Here is an 18,151-nt window from a genome sequence, read left to right as displayed (position 1 = left end):
TTCGATCCCTGCGAAACCCTACATTTCATCAGGATAATGCACGACCGCATGCTGCAGGTCCTGTACGGGCCTTTCTGGATACAGAAAACGTTCGAATGCTGCCCTGGCCAGCACATTCTCCAGATCTCTCACCAACTGAAAACGTCTGGTCAATGGTGGCCGAGCAACTGGCTCGTCACAATACGCCAGTCACTACTCTAGATGAACTGTGGTATCGTGTTGAAGCTGCATGGACAGCTGTACCTGTACACGCCATCCAAGCTCTGTTTGACTCAATGCCCAGGTGTATCAAGGCTGTTATTATGGCCATAGGTTGTTGTTCTGGGTACTGATTTCTCAGGATCTATGCACCCAAATTGCGTAAAAATGTAATCACATGTCAGTTCTAGTGTAATATATTTGTTCAATGAATACCCGTTTATCATGTGCATTTCTTCTTGGTGTAGCAATTTTAATGGCCGGTAGTGTACAAACATCCATTGCTTACGACCTCCGGTTTTACAACTGCCAGCGCTGCACACATGCTAAATTGAAGTCTTAAATCCTCGTTCTAGCGGTACTCCTCAGTTAGACCGAAAATTTAAATTCTTCTCCATAAACTCTTCTTCATCTGGAAATAGAATCCATTTATTTCAGTTGTGGGAAAAACTTGACGAATGGCCGATATCGCAGCTGCCTCAAAGTTCACTTCTACATGTTTAGGACACCACTGCCTGTTTTATCTGACGAAACAGACGAACATATGTGTCTTTCTTCTTATTAGGGAGCAGTGCAAATACAGCAGGAAGAATGTTTGTTTCTTTAATCGGGCCTCCTAAGTCTACGTGTATGGTGTAGATCTGTGCAAACTGCTTGCTGCATCTCTTAAATGTTCCACCCATAAAAAAATGGGAACATGTTTTTAAACTTTCTTTTCCTTTGCTTCCACTAAAAATCATTATTCTCACCTCTAATCTATCGTGTTCCAGAAGAAAACTACTGCTATCTCCCATTTTTAATAGACCTTCATGAAGATCAATTTCGTAAGAGTTCTTAGGCTCTTGTTGGTTCCCCCGCTCTTGACTCCATCGACGGCGCATGGTTCTCTTCATAGATTTGGAATTAGACATCACTGTAACAAAGTCATAAACTTTATTATGTAGATTTCCCATTTCATCTGCTTATATCTCCGATAACTGTGTAGTTTCTTCTCGAGGCCTTCTCTTCGCCCTTTCCACTAGCTTTCTCACTTTCAGAGCCGCATCGTCAGGTGGTCCATAGAGATGTTCTAATACGTTCAACACTTCTCGGTTCCTCGAAAGCAGCTTTCCCTTGCAATTATACGCTTTTCGGCGTAAGCACATCCATGTAACAACACCCTCTTTAGATTCCCTCTGCTTAAGATTCGCATAACCATTGTAATGAGCAGGAGGCCTGCCCTTGTTCGTTGTAATAACTTCCATACTGATGGTCACGTTAGGAACTTCGAAAGCAAACTGGGCGGGCGGGTGAGGAGGAGGAGGAGGAGGAGGAGGAGGAGGGGGGGTAGACAAGGGACCCAACCCTTCGGAGCAGGTAAAACTTGGCAAATGTCAGGCTTGGCAACTGTCCGGACACCGTGCTGTCGGACCTAAATGCCCAAAGTGGGCACATTGTGGCTGCATGTATGGTGGATGCTTCCGCAACCAGGGCAGTGCATGTCTTTGGTATCTGGAAGGCACCGTGTCGAAGATTTATACCACATTCAGATGAAGCGAAGAAACCTCATCCACTTACTCACAACGCGGACGAAAGTGTGCGTTTAGTGATCGTGACGGAGCGTCCTTGAAGACGATTGTAACGAAAAATAAGAGGACGCCAGCTGCCACAGCCACTGCAGAACTGAACGTTGCACTCGCGAACCTGTCAGCACCAGGGCAACAAGAAGGGAGCTGCAGGTGCTGAGGATTGCACGCCGGGCTGGAATTTTAAAGCCACGGATCAGTGGTATGAAGCCCGTGATAGGAAATCATCGTGCCGAAGCAACAAAACGTGGACTCTGGAATAATGAAGGAATGTCATTTGGTCGGATGGTCTTGTTCTCACTGTTCCTGGCACCTGACCGAGGTTAGATCCCAAGAGTGAAATATGGCAGGGTTTCGGTGACGATCTGGGCAGCCATACCATGGTATTCCATGGTTGCTCTGCAAGGTCGGATTAGTGACCAAGGATTATGTGGCCGGCCGGTGTGGCCGAGCGGTTCTAGGCGCTTCAGTGTGGAACCGCGCGCCCGCTACAGTCGCAGGTTCGAATCCTGCCTCGGGCATGGATGTATGTGATGTCCTTAGATTAGTTAGGTTTAAGTAGTTCTAAGTTCTAGGGGACTGATGACCTCAGATGTTAAGTCCCATAGTGCTCAGAGCCATTTGAACCCAGGATTATGTGACCACTTGGGTTGATCAGGTCCGTCCCATGGTACGAGGGTAATCCCAAAAGTAAGGTCTCCTTTTTTTCTTTATAAGTACATAGACCTGTTTATTTTTATAATGACTTGTAAATAATAGATTTCAGCTATCAATCGTCCTTTGCAACTTCATCCACAGTTCATTGAATACTCAATGTATTCAATCAACTGTGGATGAAGCCCGACCAACAGGCATTACATGCATTGATCAAAAATGATAGTGCATTGAGAATGGCTAGTTTCTGGCTGACATATAGACCTGCCAACAAAAGTTCCAAAGGACGACTGATAGCTGAAATCTATTATAGTAGCTGCGTGCAACAGCAGCGATTCAGCTTCGACAACGAGGTGAAAGAAGAGGTTCATAACTTTCTGAACAGAATGGCGGCGAGCTGGTATGGCATGGGCATACAAAAACTGCCACAGCGCCTACAAAAATGCATCGACAGAACTGGTTCAAATGGTTCAAATGGCTCTGAGCACCATGGGACTCAACTGCTGTGGTCATAAGTCCTCTAGAACTTAGAACTGCTTAAACCTAACTAACCTAAGGACACCACACACATCCATGCCCGAGGCAGGGTTCGAACCTCCGACCGTAGCGGTCGTGCGGTTCCAGACTGTAGCGCCTTTAACCGCTCGGCCACTCCGGCCGGCGACAGAACTGGTGATTACGTCGAAAAATAGGCAAATGTTCAAACTGTAAAATGATGTACACCATTATAAAAATAAACAGGTCGATGTATTTATAAAAAAATAGGAGACATTACTTTTGGGATTACCCTTGTACAATGTTTGTCCCCAATGGTATTGCTGTGTTCCAACACGACAGGGCCCCATCCACACAGTTCGCATCGTCAATGACTGGTTTTGTGACCACGAGGATCAATTATCGCGTCTGCCCTGGCCATCACATTCACCAGATCCCAACATTATTGAGCGTTTCTGGTCTACTTTGGAGAGAAGGGTGCGTGATCGGTATGCACTTCATTCATCGTTCTCTGGACCTGGCATTGCTTTGTAGGAAGAACTGCCTAAGATTCCCTTTAAAACCCTACAGTACAAGTATTTACCCATTCCTAGATGACTGGAAGCTGCTTTCAATGCTAACCGTTTTCCAGAACCGTGTTAACCATGGCAACGTGTTGTGTTTTTGATTTTTTCATGTTTTTGTGGAGCCCCTGCATATTACAAAGCATGGGCGAAATGATATACCCTCTTTAGCCCACTCTCTCCTCCGAAACTAGCCCTTATTAGCCTTCATGAAAGGTGCTCTCAGTCCCATGAAAGGTACTCTTAAGGTCTCCATTTATGTCTAACGTAATTTTTGTGCTTTCGTATAGGCTTCTTAAGGTATTAATTAAATGTAGGGGGCACACTCTTTTATTCATTATGCTCCTTAGTATCTCTCTCATATGTAATTTTATTAAATGCTTTCTCCAAATCAACATACGCGAAGTGGGTCTTTCGATCAACTTTGCATGTTCTTCAGTAATCTGTGGCACACAAAATGCTTTGTCTGTTGTCCTTAAAACTTCCGACCACAAAGTAATTATCATTGCGGATATCCGCAGATACCCACGGATATCTGCGCACCTCTTATGATACGTGGTCGCCACATGAGAAGGCACGGCGACACGGTTGACCTTGCGGAGGTGGGAGTCAGTGGCAAGAGTTGGACAGAGCTGGCAGCAACCGCATTAAATCACTCCGGCCTGTGTCTCGAGAAACGGCGAAGCGGCGGGCGCTGCTGTAGCACTCGCGACGGGCAATTACGGCGTATTTACGTTCATTTGCCGACAGCAATTAGACTTGTCCCGCGGCGTCGCCGGCGCGGTTGGTTTTTTTGTCGCCGTGGGCCGGAATAATTGCTTCATCATTAGCCGCGGCTGGGCAGCCGAGCACGACGCGAGCGTTCGCCATTACTCTGCGCAATTAAGCAACTCCTGCGCCGCCTCGCGAACGTTTGTGGCGCTATAAAACACCGGGCTCGCCTTTACTGGCCCCGTTTTCGATCTTTGTTCAATTACGACCGACCGGTTCTGCCGATGTCGTGCGAATGTGTATGTGTGTGCGTGTATGTCACAGCGAAGATACTGATTCGAAGTGTGGCGCTTCAAAACGGGGCCTTGTTCGGTAACGAGCAAGTGATTCTTCCGCAGTTTCCTTTCAAGCTGAACAAATCCGTTTGTGCTGTGATTGATATATAGTGAAGAACGTTTAAGAAAATATTTTTTCATGTTAAAAGAATTTCGTGTTAAATGATGCACGCGAGAAAAATATTGTACCTCATAATATTATTGAAGCAATAATTTAGAATGCTAAACAAAAAGGAAAAACGATGTTCATACAGGGAATCCCACTGATTTCAATTCATACGTCATTTTCTTTTAAAAGATTACACTTTCCTGTGAAATTAACTTACAGTATGATAATCAATAAGGCTCAGGGCCAAACACTTCACTAGTGCGGAGTTAATTTGAGCTACGGTCGCAGGTTCGAATCCTGCCTTGGGCATGGATGTGTGTGACGTCCTTAGGTTAGTTAGGTTTAAGTTGTTCTAAGTTCTAGGGGACTGATGACCTCAGATGTTATGTCCCATAGTGCTCAGAGCCATTTCAACAATTTCATCTAATTTGAAGGAACCCTGTTTCTCACATGTTCACCTCTACATTGCATTCTCACCTGACGGACAAGGAGGAAATGTATATGTGTATGCGCCACACAACAAGGCATGAAATATATAGTACATAAGAATGTAATTTAATGTAAAGACTTTATATGTAAGATATTTGTCCGATGAAAAACGGAAACGAAAAAGTCTTTCAATGAAGTTCTTTTCTTTTTTTAATTTATTACATTTATAAAACTACTGACTGAAAACTAAAACCACAGGAAGCTTGTTATTAACAGCAAGTAATAATAATAATAATAATTATTATTATTATTATTATACAAGGAGGCAGACGTCAGAAAAGTTGCCAGACGACTGTAAATGTGCGTGCACTGATCCACCCACTGCACAAAAAGGGTGACCCCACAGAAGTGCACAATTACAGGGGCATCTCACTAATACAAATCACATGCAAGGTATTCTCAGCGTGACTACTCCAAAGGACACGGAACCAACTGGAACATAAGATCGGCGAATGTCAGGCGGGCTTCGCCATGGTCGCTCCTGTGAAGAACAAATCTTCAGTCTGAAGACCACCCAGAAAATCAAAGCCCTCAGGAACATTCCAGCAATATCCACCTACGTTGACCTCAAGAAGGCATATGACTCCATCGACCGCCAGTCATTGTTCAACATTCTACATGACCAAGGTTTGGACTTCAAGACACTGCGACTGACCAAACAGACGCCGACAGACACGACATCTAAGGTGAAGTTCAAGGGGGAAATCTCCGAACCCTTTGAGATCAAGACAGGCGCTCGCCAAAGTGACGGACTCTCACCGCTCCTCTTCAATCTATTGCTGGATAAGGTCATCACGAAATGGGGGGAAAGAGCTGCAAATACAAGGCCATTGGAAGCGAGTGCGACTTGGACGACCCAAGGACAAGCTGGAGGTCGCCTGTCTAGCCTTCCCAGACGATCTGGCACTACTCACAGATAAAGAAACCACACCGAGCGAGGTGGCGCAGTGGTCAGCAGACTGGACACGCATTCTGGAGGACGATGGTTCAGTCCCACGTCCGGCCATCCTGATTTAGGTTTTCCGTGATTTCCCTAAATCGCTTTAGGCAAATACCGGGATGGTTCCTTTCAAAAGGGCACGGCCAACTTCCGTCCCCATCCTTCCCTAATCCGATAAGACCGATGACCTCGCTGTCTGATCTCCTCCCCCAAAAACAACCCAACCCAAAGAAACCACAGTAATCAGGCAGATAGAAGTACTCAAAGACAGAAGTACTCGGAGAGAAAAAGTAGGGCTACAGATTTTCTTTAAAAAAACTGAGTTCTTCTGCACGAAATTAGACACACTAAATTTGAACACAAAGTATGGCAAGATCAGCAGGGTCACACGCTTTAATTACCTAGGTGAAGTGCTCGAACCGACAGGAAAGGAGAAATTTGACTAGAACACTAGGTTATTGAAAACGAAGGGAGCCTTATATAACACGCAGCGTATTTACTACATGTCTGTCCACCTGTACCAAAATTCGTCATTACAACACTGTAATCAAACCTGAGGTACTACACGCCAGTGAGACACTGATGTTACACACAAAGGCCGACCTTCAGAACATTCTCACATAGGAAAGAAAAATCATTAGGAAAATTATTGGACCAAAAATCAAGGACGAAGGATATAGACTTCACTCCAGGGACACCACAGAGAAGTTCTCCAACATCCTAGCGAACATTAGAAAGAGGCAACTAAAATTTTATGGACACATCAGCAGACTCCCACAGACAAGACTTACCAACAGAATCCTCAGGTACAGACTCAAGATCACAACACCCTGTATGACACAAGTCAAAATTGATCTGGAAAGAGCTCAGATAGATCCAGCGGACGTCATGGACAAAAGCGTCTATAGACACAAGGTGTACAATTGGGAAGTGATGTGAGAGACAACAGCACCTAAAGCCCAAGGGCCACAGTGGACTGAAGAAAGGAAGAGAGCCTTTAGTGAACGAATGAAGGCGTACTGGCAGAACACGAAGAACAAGTAGTGACGAATGTTACGCGTGGTCTGATAAAATGCCTGTAACGTGTATAATAATAACAATAATAATAATAATAATAATGCAAGGAGTGGTAAAAAAGTTTTAATTACCACCTTAAAAAATAAACTTATGTGATTATTTGTTTCGTTGCAGGTACATGGCTGCAGTCCAGGAACACACTGAAATCTCCGCCCCACAGTACCGTATCACGCCGCTAGGGGCGACAAAACGAAATGACGCAGCCCACTGAGAATGTGTCGATCTCGTAACACAACGGCAACGGAATATTCGAGTTGATGCTGTGATCCATAGTCTCGTTCGTGGACAGCCAAATACTCTAAGTTTTCAGGTAAGTCACCTTAGGCCTGGTATGCGTCGAAATTAAGCATCGGCCGCTTTTTGTTTAGAAATGTAGACGCAGTTTCTTTTTCTGTGAGCATTATGAAAAATTACTATATATATATATATATATATATATATATATATATATATATATATATATATATATGCCAAATGATGTTTTATTCCGTGGGAGTCGTGCCAAAATATTGCATTGTTCAAATGCTTTTATGACACCACCCGACGCGATGCCAAGTGGAAGACCTAGAAGATACCACTTGAACGATAATGCGAAACCATGTAAGTTGATGTTACACAGGGTGATCTGCAACTCCACCGAGAATGTTTCAGAGTTGCTAAACAAGAAAAATATACTAGTAAACATGAGCTCCAACATGTTCATCTTAGATAATGTGAAACACAACTCTTCTACTGCAAGCTGTTTTCTTTTCATACTTTAGGAGTAGCTAGAACAGGCCAAAATAAGGAAAAAAGTGCAGTAACCATAGGTTCTAAAGTGCATACGTTAAGAGCTATGAGCACTTGTTCAGTAGAATACATGTGTTTCACAGTAGCGAAGATTAACAAGTGGTAAGGCATACCGTTTAGAAGCCATGTTTACCAGACATTTATTTCTTGTTTTGATCCACACTGTCACCTCTGAAAGTTAGTTGGTGGAGTTCTGTTTCATTCTTTATATTGCCCGATATGTCTTATTCTTACGTAGCAGTAAAGTGTATTACGCCAGTCTTCTGAGAATTCTCATACTTCCTCCTCTTATTCTTCACGCTTACTGCTTTATTAATGTCCAAAACCCACACCCATAAGGAAATGTTTGACTACCACTACTTAATAACATTTAAAACAACTCTTTCTAAAGTTATTGACGACTGCGCAACACAGTTGGTGAATTTTTTGGGGCATTCCATCACTTTACCGCGGATGTGTACATAAAGTTGCAACTGAGATCTAAGAATTTCTTAACCTCTTGGGGTATCTAGTTGTTAATTACTGTCTTCGCCCACAATTACTCGCTCACTTTGAGTGGCATATCTTTGTGTTTCTCGTAGAGTTATTTGAAAGGTTTCCCTATGCTGGTAGCAGAAGCAGGTAGAAAATCCGCTGGAAACGAAGCACACAAGAGTTTATGATTTATTTTATTTCAGGAACAGGTAATGTAGGCACTGATTCTATTTCTCTCTCTCTCTCTCTCTGTCTCTCTCTCTCCCCTTTCCGTGTGTGTGTGTGTGTGTGTGTGTGTGTGTGTGTGTGTGAGAGAGAGAGAGAGAGAGAGAGAGAGAGGGAGGGAGAGAGAGAGAGAGAGAGAGAGAGAGAGAGAGAGAGAGAGACGCAGAGAAAAAGATAAACAGAGCGAAAGGAAAGGCAAGCAGCTAAGATTGGCACAATTCAATACAGCTCCGACAAATCCTCGAAATACGCCGAATGCAAAGAAAAATCCTTTAATAAACACTAACTCACTTACCTGGATGCGTGCTTCCGTCAACCCAATTTTCATCGCTAGCTCCTCCCTGCAACAAAGAGACGAGATGCGTTTATAAGTAATACTGCACTAATTTATTTCTGCATGTTTTACATTCTGTGCTATGAGGGCATACACTGAACCACAATTCATTCTTTCCAGTTAAAACAAAAGAGAAGTTACTGTCTCATCCACCACAAAAAAAAGAAGTGATAGTACATTAAGGTTCAAAGTCTCGACCAAGCCATTAGAAACGGGAAACTTGTTCAGACTGGGACTTTAATCAGAGTTGGTCTTGCTGAAGAGGTAATTATTTTGCAGTCATGTGGAGATACCATAGCATACCTAAATGTGTATGGCTGCGATTCTATTTGAGCCCTGTTTCTTTACCGTATTTCTTTAGACGTTAGATACCAGTTACCATAGACTTACCTTTAAAACTGTTTTAATATAATGAAACGTTTTCATACAAGTTTTCATTCCCTATATCACCCCGTTAGGGGTTGAATCTCCAAAGAACACCGAAACACGTATTTGTTTATTCCTAAGGGAGAAAATGTATTCACAATTAAATATATCCATAAAAATTTGTATCCCCTACTTCACCACTTTAGCGGTGCAATTTGGAAAAATCCCTTCTTAACGGATGCCTACCGTATAAGATCAACAACATCCCCAAATTTCAAGTTTCTCTCCTCAGCGGTTTGGGCTGGGGGTGATGAGTCAGTCAGTTCGGACATTATCTTTTATATATAGAGATAAAGAGGAGATTTTCCTCAAGGAAGTAACCCTCAACACGGAGTGATGACTGAAGTGTCACATAATTTCGCAGCTTTTCGCCTAAGTAGAATCTGTGCTACTTCTCGTTCAATGACAGTCATATAAATTGGGATATCTTCTACACACATCAAAAAACGTTTTGCATTACCCAGTTCCCAGAACTCCTGAAGATAGACGTTGACTGTGGATTTTTATCACAGAAACAGTCCCTTTGACTGTTCAGAGATGTAAACAACCATGCATGAGTAGTCCTTGTTAAACGGAGGAGGTCCGACAGCTAGTCAGTTCCACTCATTCCACCTGGAAAGAGGTACACAGCTCGTGTTCTCTGTAGTTCAACCATGCCTAGACGGTCAGTACTGTGGTTCGATCGCGTCCGTAATGTTGGTTCGTGCCAGGAAGGGCTCTCAACAAGGGAAGCGTCCAGGCGTCTCGGAATGAACCAAAGAGATGTTGTTCGGACATGGAGGAGATTCAGAGGGACAGGAACCGCCGATGGCAGGGCTCACTCAGGCCGCCCAAGGGCTACCATTGCAGTGTATGACCGCTACCTACGGATTATGGCTTGGAGGAACCCTGACAACAACGCTACCATGTTGAATATTGCTTTTCGTGCAGCCACAGGACGTCGTGTTACGACTCAAAGCGCAATAGACTGCATGATGCGTAACTTTACTCCCGACGTCCATGGTGAGGTCCATCTTTGCAACCACGAAACCATCCAGACCGATACAGATGGGCTCAGCAACATGCCGAATGGACCGATCAGGACTGGCATCACATAAGTGTCGCATATGCCATCAACGAGACAATCGTTGATGACGTGCGTGGAGGCAACACGGTCAAGCTGAACGCCTCACTGCCCAGCGAGTACAGCATGGTGGAGTTTCCCTACTGTGTTGGGATAGCATTATGTGGGGCCGACGTACGCCGCTGGTGGTGGTGGAAGGCGCCGTAACGGCTATAGATACGTGAATGCCATCCTCCGTCCGGTAGTACAACCATATCGGCAACATATTGGCGAGGCATTCGTCATCATGGACGACAATCTTGTGAATGACTCTCTTCAGGATAACGACATCGCTTGACTAGAGTGGCCAGGCATGAACCCTATCGAACATTCCTGTGGTAGATTGAAAAGGGCTGTTTATGGACGACGTGACCCACCAACCACTCTGAGGGATCTACACCGAATCGACGTTGAGGAGTGCGACAATCTGGACCAACAGTGCCGTAATGATCTTGTGGATAGTATGCCACAACGAATACAGGCACGCACCAATGCAAGAGGACGTGCTACTGGATATTAGAGGTACCGGAGTGTACAGCAATCTGGACCACCACCTCTGAAGGTCTCGCTGTATGGTGGTACAACATGCAACGTGTGGTTTCCATGAGCAATAAATAGGGCGGAAATAATTTTTATATTGATCTCTATTCCAATTTCCTGTACAGGTTCCGGGACCCTCGGAATCGAGGTGAAATGGTTCAAATGGCTCTGAGCACTATGGGACTTAACATCTGAGGTCATCAGTCCCTTAGAACTACTTAAACGTAACTAACCTAAGGACATCACACACATCCATGCCCGAGGAGGATTCGAACCTGCGACCGTATCAGTCGCGCGGTTCCTTACTGAAGCGCCTAGAACCGCTCGGCCACCGTGGCCGCCTGGAACCAAGGTGAAGCAAAAATTTTTTTGATGTGTGTATTTAAAGGTACCGTAACATAAAAAACTACAACTAAACTCCTCCCGAACAGGTCATGAAAGCCCAAAGGTACCGACCGGCCGCCTTGTCATCCTTAGACCACAGGCGTCCTGGATGCGGATATGGAGGGACATGTGGTCAGCACATCGCTCTTCCGGCCGTATGTCAGTTTCCGAGACCGGAGCCGCTACTTCTCAATCAAGTAGCTCCTCAGTTTGCTTCACAAGGGCTGAGTGCACCCCGCAAGTTCTAGCCCAGTCCGAAAGAGCTTAACTTCGGTGATCTGACATCAACCGGTGTTACCACTGCGGCAAGCCCGTTGGCACCGTAACATAAGACGAGCAATATTTTCTCTTTGTGCACTGAATGTAATTCTGAAATTCATTCTCCAAATGTTCGCAGCACCAATATTCTACTCTGTAGATAAATAATCGGCATTGGTGGCCGAAGACTTCCGGCATAAGAAGTCAGCCTCATTCTGCCAACGCCCTTGTCAAAGAGGGCGGAGGAGCGGATAGAGGTTCAGGGTACTCTCTTGTCCTAGGGGTGGGAAATTGCCCCTAAAGGCGGAAGAATCAGCAATGATCAACGACATGAGGATGCAGAAGGCAATGGAAACCACTGCATCAAAGACACGTAACGTGTATCCACAGGACATGTGGCCTGTAATTGAAGAAGTGTCATGATGATTTCTCCATTGGCAAAAGATTCCGGAATAGTCCCCCATTCGGATCTCCGGGAGGGGACTGCCAAGGGGGAGGTTACCATGAGAAAAAGATTGAATAATCAACGAAAGGATAACGTTCTACGAGTCGGGGCGTGGAATGTCAGAAGCTTGAACGTGGTAGGGAAACTAGAAAATCTGAAAAGGGAAATGCAAAGGCTCAATCTAGATATAGTAGGGGTCAGTGAAGTGAAGTGGAAGGAAGACAAGGATTTCTGGTCAGATGAGTATCGCGTAATATCAGCAGCAGCAGAAAATGGTATAACAGGTGTAGGATTCGTTATGAATAGGAAGGTAGGGCAGAGGGTGTGTTACTGTGAACAGTTCAGTGACCGGGTTGTTCTAATCAGAATCGACAGCAGACCAACACCGATCACGATAGTTCAGGTATACATGCCGACGTCGCAAGCTGAAAATGAACAGATAGAGAAAGTGTATGAGGATATTGAAAGGGTAATGCAGTATGTAAAGGGGGACGAAAATCTAATAGTCATGGGCGACTGGAATGCAGTTGTAGGGGAAGGAGTAGAAGAAAAGGTTACAGGAGAATATGGGCTTGGGACAAGGAATGAAAGAGGAGAAAGACTAATTGAGTTCTGTAACAAGTTTCAGCTAGTAATAGCGAATACCCTGTTCAAGAATCACAAGAGGTGGAGGTATACTTGGAAAAGGCCGGGAGATACGGGAAGATTTCAATTAGATTACATCATGGTCAGACAGAGATTCCGAAATCAGATACTGGATTGTAAGGCGTACCCAGGAGCAGAATAGACTCAGATCACAATACAGTAGTGATGAAGAGTAGGCTGAAGTTCAAGACATTAGTTAGGAAGAATCAATACGCGAAGAAGTGGGATACGGAAGTACTAAGGAATGACGAGATACGTTTGAAGTTCTCTACCGCTATAGATACAGCAATAAGGAATAGCGCAGTAGGCAGTACAGTTGAAGAGGAATGGACATCTCTAAAAAGGGCCATCACAGAAATTGGGAAGGAAAACATAGGTACAAAGAAGGTAGCTGCGAAGAAACCATGGGTAACAGAAGAAATACTTCAGTTGATTGATGAAAGGAGGGAGTACAAACATGTTCCAGGAAAATCAGGAATACAGAAATACAAGTCGCTGAGGAATGAAATAAATCGGAAGTGCAGGAAAGCTAAGACGAAATGGCTGCAGGAAAAATGTGAAGACATCGAAAAAGATATGATTGTCGGAAAGACCGACTCAGCATACAGGAAAGTCAAAACAACCTTTGGTGACATTAAAAGCAACGGTGGTAACATTAAGAGTGCAACAGGAATTCCACTTTTAAATGTAGAGGAGAGAGCGGGTAGGTGGAAAGAATACACTGAAAGCCTCTATGAGGGTGAAGATTTGTCTGATGTGATAGAAGAAGAAACAGGAGTAGATTTAGAAGAGATAGGGGATCCAGTATTAGAATCGGAATTTAAAAGAGCTTTGGAGGCAGAAGGGATAGATAACATTCCATCAGAATTTCTAAAATCATTGGGGGAAGTGGCAACAAAACGACTATTCACGTTGGTGTGTAGAATATATGAGTCTGGCGACATACCGTCTGACTTTCGGAAAAGCATCAGCCTCACAATTCCGAAGACGGCAAGAGCTGACAAATGCGAGAATTATCGCACAATCAGCTTAACAGCTCATGCATCGAAGCTGCTTACAAGAATAATATACAGAAGAATGGAAAAGAAAATTGAGAATGCGCTAGATGACGATCAGTTTGGCTTTAGGAAAAGTAAAGGGACGAGAGAGGCAATTCTTACGTTACAGCTAATAATGGAAACAAGGCTAAAGAAAAATCAAGACACGTTCATGGGATTTGTCGACCTGGAAAAAGCGTTCGACAATATAAAATGGTGCAAGCTGTTCGAGATTCTGAAATATGTAGGGGTAAGCTATAGGGAGAGACGGGTCATATACAATATGTACAACAACCAAGAGGGAATAATAAGAGAGGACGATCAAGAACGAAGTGCTCGTATTAAGAAGGGTGTAAGACAAGGCTGTAGCCTTTCGCCCCTACTCTTCAATCTGTACATCGAGGAAGCAATGATGGAAATAAAAGAAAGGTTCAGGAATGGAATTAAAATATACTCCTGGAAATGGAAAAAAGAACACATTGACATCGGTGTGTCAGACCCACCATACTTGCTCCGGACACTGCGAGAGGGCTGTACAAGCAATGATCACACGCACGGCACAGCGGACACACCAGGAACCGCGGTGTTGGCCGTCGAATGGCGCTAGCTGCGCAGCATTTGTGCACCGCCGCCGTCAGTGTCAGCCAGTTTGCCGTGGCATACGGAGCTCTATCGTAGTCTTTAACACTGGTAGCATGCCGCGACAGCGTGGACGTGAACCGTATGTGCAGTTGACGGACTTTGAGCGAGGGCGTATAGTGGGCATGCAGGAGGCCGGGTGGACGCACCGCCGAATTGCTCAACACGTGGGGCGTGAGGTCTCCACAGTACATCGATGTTGTCGCCAGTGGTCGGCGGAAGGTGCACGTGCCCGTCGACCTGGGACCGGACCGCAGCGACGCACGGATGCACGCCAAGACCGTAGGATCCTACGCAGTGCCGTAGGGGACCGCACCGCCACTTCCCAGCAAATTAGGGACACTGTTGCTCCTGGGGTATCGGCGAGGACCATTCGCCACCGTCTCCATGAAGCTGGGCTACGGTCCCGCGCACCGTTAGGCCGTCTTCCGCTCACGCCCCAACATCGTGCAGCCCGCCTCCAGTGGTGTCGCGACAGGCGTGAATGGAGGGACGAATGGAGACGTGTCGTCTTCAGCGATGAGAGTCGCTTCTGCCTTGGTGCCAATGATGGTCGTATGCGTGTTTGGCGCCGTGCAGGTGAGCGCAACAATCAGGACTGCATACGACCGAGGCACACAGGGCTAACACCCGGCATCATGGTGTGGGGAGCGATCTCCTACACTGGCCGTACACCACTGGTGATCGTCGAGGGGACACTGAATAGTGCACGGTACATCCAAACCGTCATCGAACCCATCGTTCTACCATTCCTAGACCGGCAAGGGAACTTGCTGTTCCAACAGGACAATGCACGTCCGCATGTATCCCGTGCAACCCAACGTGCTCTAGAAGGTGTAAGTCAACTACCCTGGCCAGCAAGATCTCCGGATCTGTCCCCCATTGAGCATGTTTGGGACTGGATGAAGCGTCGTCTCACGCGGTCTGCACGTCCAGCACGAACGCTGGTCCAACTGAGGCGCCAGGTGGAAATGGCATGGCAAGCCGTTCCACAGGACTACATCCAGCATCTCTACGATCGTCTCCATGGGAGAATAGCAGCCTGCATTGCTGCGAAAGGTGGATATACACTGTACTAGTGCCGACATCGTGCATGCTCTGTTGCCTGTGTCTATGTGCCTGTGGTTCTGTCAGTGTGATCATGTGATGTATCTGACCCCAGGAATGTGTCAATAGAGTTTCCCCTTCATGGGACAATGAATTCACGGTGTTCTTATTTCAATTTCCAGGTGTGCACAAGGTGAAAGGATATCAATGACACGATCGCTGATGCTGTCCTGAGTGAAAGTGAAGAAGAATTAAATGATCTGCTGAACGGAATGAACAGTCTAATGAGTACACAGTATGGTTTGAGAGTAGATCGGAGAAAGACGAAGGTAATGAGAAGGTGTAGAAATGAGAACAGCGAGAAACTTAACATCAGGATTGATGGTCACGAAGTCAATGAAGTTAAGGAATTCTGCTACCTAGGCAGTAAAATAACCAATGACGGACGGAGCAAGGAGGACATCAAAAGCAGACTCGCTATGTCAAGAAAGGCATTTCTGGCCAAGAGAAGTCTACTAATATCAAATACCGGCCTTAATTTGAGGAAGAAATTTCTGAGGATGTACGTCTGGAGTACAGCATTGTATGGTAGTGAAACATGGACTGTGGGAAAACCGGAACAGAAGAGAATCGAAGCATTTGAGATGTGGTGCTATAGACGAATGTTGAAAATTAGGTGGACTGATAAGGTAAGGAATGAGGAGGTTCTACGCAGAAGCGGAGAGGAAAGGAATATGTGGAAAACACTGATAAGGAGAAGGGACAGAGTGATAGGACATCTGCTAAGACATGAAGGAATGACTTCCATGGTACTAGAGGGAGCTGTAGAGGGCAAAAACTGTAGAGGAAGACAGAGATTGGAATACATCAAGCAAATAATTGAGGACGTAGGTTGCAGTGGCTACTCTGAGATGAAGAGGTTGGCATAGGAAAGGAATTCGTGGCGGGCCGCATCAAACCAGTCAGTAGACTGATGACCAAAAAAAAAAAAAAAAAGCTGAACATCGACCTAAATGACTGCCACTCGAACTGACAGAGAGTTTCCCTTTAATGAGAGAAATGGAACAGAATCGATTCAACGTCGCGAAGACCAAAGACGGGCTACTAATGTAGCAATCCCCTGATGCTGGCCACGAAGGTAGGATTTTATTTCTCGTACATCGTTCTTCGAAAAAATCTTTGCTTTTAGCAGATGAGATAGGGACTGAGAATTAATTGGTAGTGAAAAGTGACACCGGTGAACATACACGATAATGAAAGGAAAACTGTTGTAGTAAACATCTGTCCGCAAATGAGCAGTTTGCGAGATAAATGCAAGTGTACGAAATACTGTCGTGGTTGCTACAATTGGATTTGAAACGTAATTTTATCGATTAAGTCTCCGTCTAATTTGGATCAGATTTCACCCGTGACCCATGGTTGAGGAACGTGTTACATGCACGGTGGGGCACCGGAATATTTTGCTGCTCGCTCAATACATAAACGGTAAGCTAAAATATCGATAATACGGGTACGAAGTGCGCATACTCCGCACTGTACGGCAGCTTTCTGAGTAGTTATGTAGATGTGAAACTAGGCTGTTTTAAGACAAGTTCAACCATAACCGTACACTTTTCTTCATTTTTCCTAATATATTACAGAACCTGCATTGTGCTCTACACGTGACAGAAATTAATGGAAAAGGGGGGTACGCTTTTGGTGTTCTCGATCCACAAGCTTCCTAGAAAAAACTTAAGCACCCAGAGAACGTGGTCGAATGTCAATGTAAAATAATGCAGGTACACACCTTCGGCGGATATGTGAATGGATAGAGTTCGAGTTCTCTGTGACAAGCAGAACGACCGGCTGATTGTATTGTGGAAAGGTGCCGTAAAGGCCAGGGAGCGAAAAGTGCCCACTGCATATTTTTTTGCTCTGAAGACTGCTGTTGCCTGCCGAGAAGTGGCTAAACTAGTTTTTAATGTACACTTTCATTGTTGTCAGTGATCTGGACAGAGAATGTGCTTTGCGGATTTTTTTCTGCTTTTCAGTCGTCTGATGTACGTCAAATCATTTATATCATTCTTGTTACCTCACTTACACTTAGAGTAATACTTTTCTACAATATCGGCACTTAAACAAGGTATTTTGCTTACAAACGTAGTTCCGGTATGATAGTTTCACCTGTGAATCCTTTGCGCTGATATGGTGTTCGATCGGGAAGAGCAGTCACACTACTCGTTGGAAACAGTGGCCAAGGCGTTCACCCCAGTAAGAGTTAGTTGCTTCCACGTATCACGCATAATACTGCAGATCCGACTGACTTCTAAGCTCTCTTGTATACAACGCTATCATCCATCAATGCGTCCCTTTGTGACAATTTTGAATTAATTAATTCATGCTATTTAAAACCGTCTCTGCTCCGTTATACTTGACCTGATACAAAAATCCGATTACAAATGGTGTCCTGTAGTCGATTGGTATTGCTTCAGATACTAGGGCATCAAGATGTCTAAAAATATGTCCGGAAATCACAACAATAAACAAAGGACTTTGTCGCGATGCCACTGGCCACATTATTCGCTTAAGTAGGGAAAAGTGGTCACTGTGTAAGCGTACAGAAAAATGAGTACATGTAATGTCCCCACAGAAAATACCCTCTACCACGCACCAATTAATCATTGTCAATCA

The 18,151-nt window shown here is 44.9% G+C and overlaps 1 protein-coding gene across 1 annotated transcript in view; it reads right to left on the bottom strand.

The window, feature by feature from the left end:
• LOC124594661 (homeobox protein aristaless) overlaps window positions 1–18,151 on the bottom strand; it is a gene marked incomplete at its 5' end in the record, with an annotated part of 275,891 nt that overhangs the window by 157,200 nt on the left and 100,540 nt on the right. The window contains one exon of the mRNA XM_047133031.1: window positions 8,920–8,965. Coding sequence (XP_046988987.1) covers window positions 8,920–8,965 — 46 coding nt within the window. The remainder of the gene's footprint in view (window positions 1–8,919; window positions 8,966–18,151) is intronic.

This window comes from Schistocerca americana, chromosome 2 (assembly GCF_021461395.2).
Source record: "Schistocerca americana isolate TAMUIC-IGC-003095 chromosome 2, iqSchAmer2.1, whole genome shotgun sequence".
Classification (NCBI taxonomy): Eukaryota; Metazoa; Arthropoda; class Insecta; order Orthoptera; family Acrididae; genus Schistocerca; species Schistocerca americana.
The sequence above is the reverse complement of the archived record's forward strand: the minus strand, read 5'-3'. Positions and strand labels throughout refer to the sequence as shown.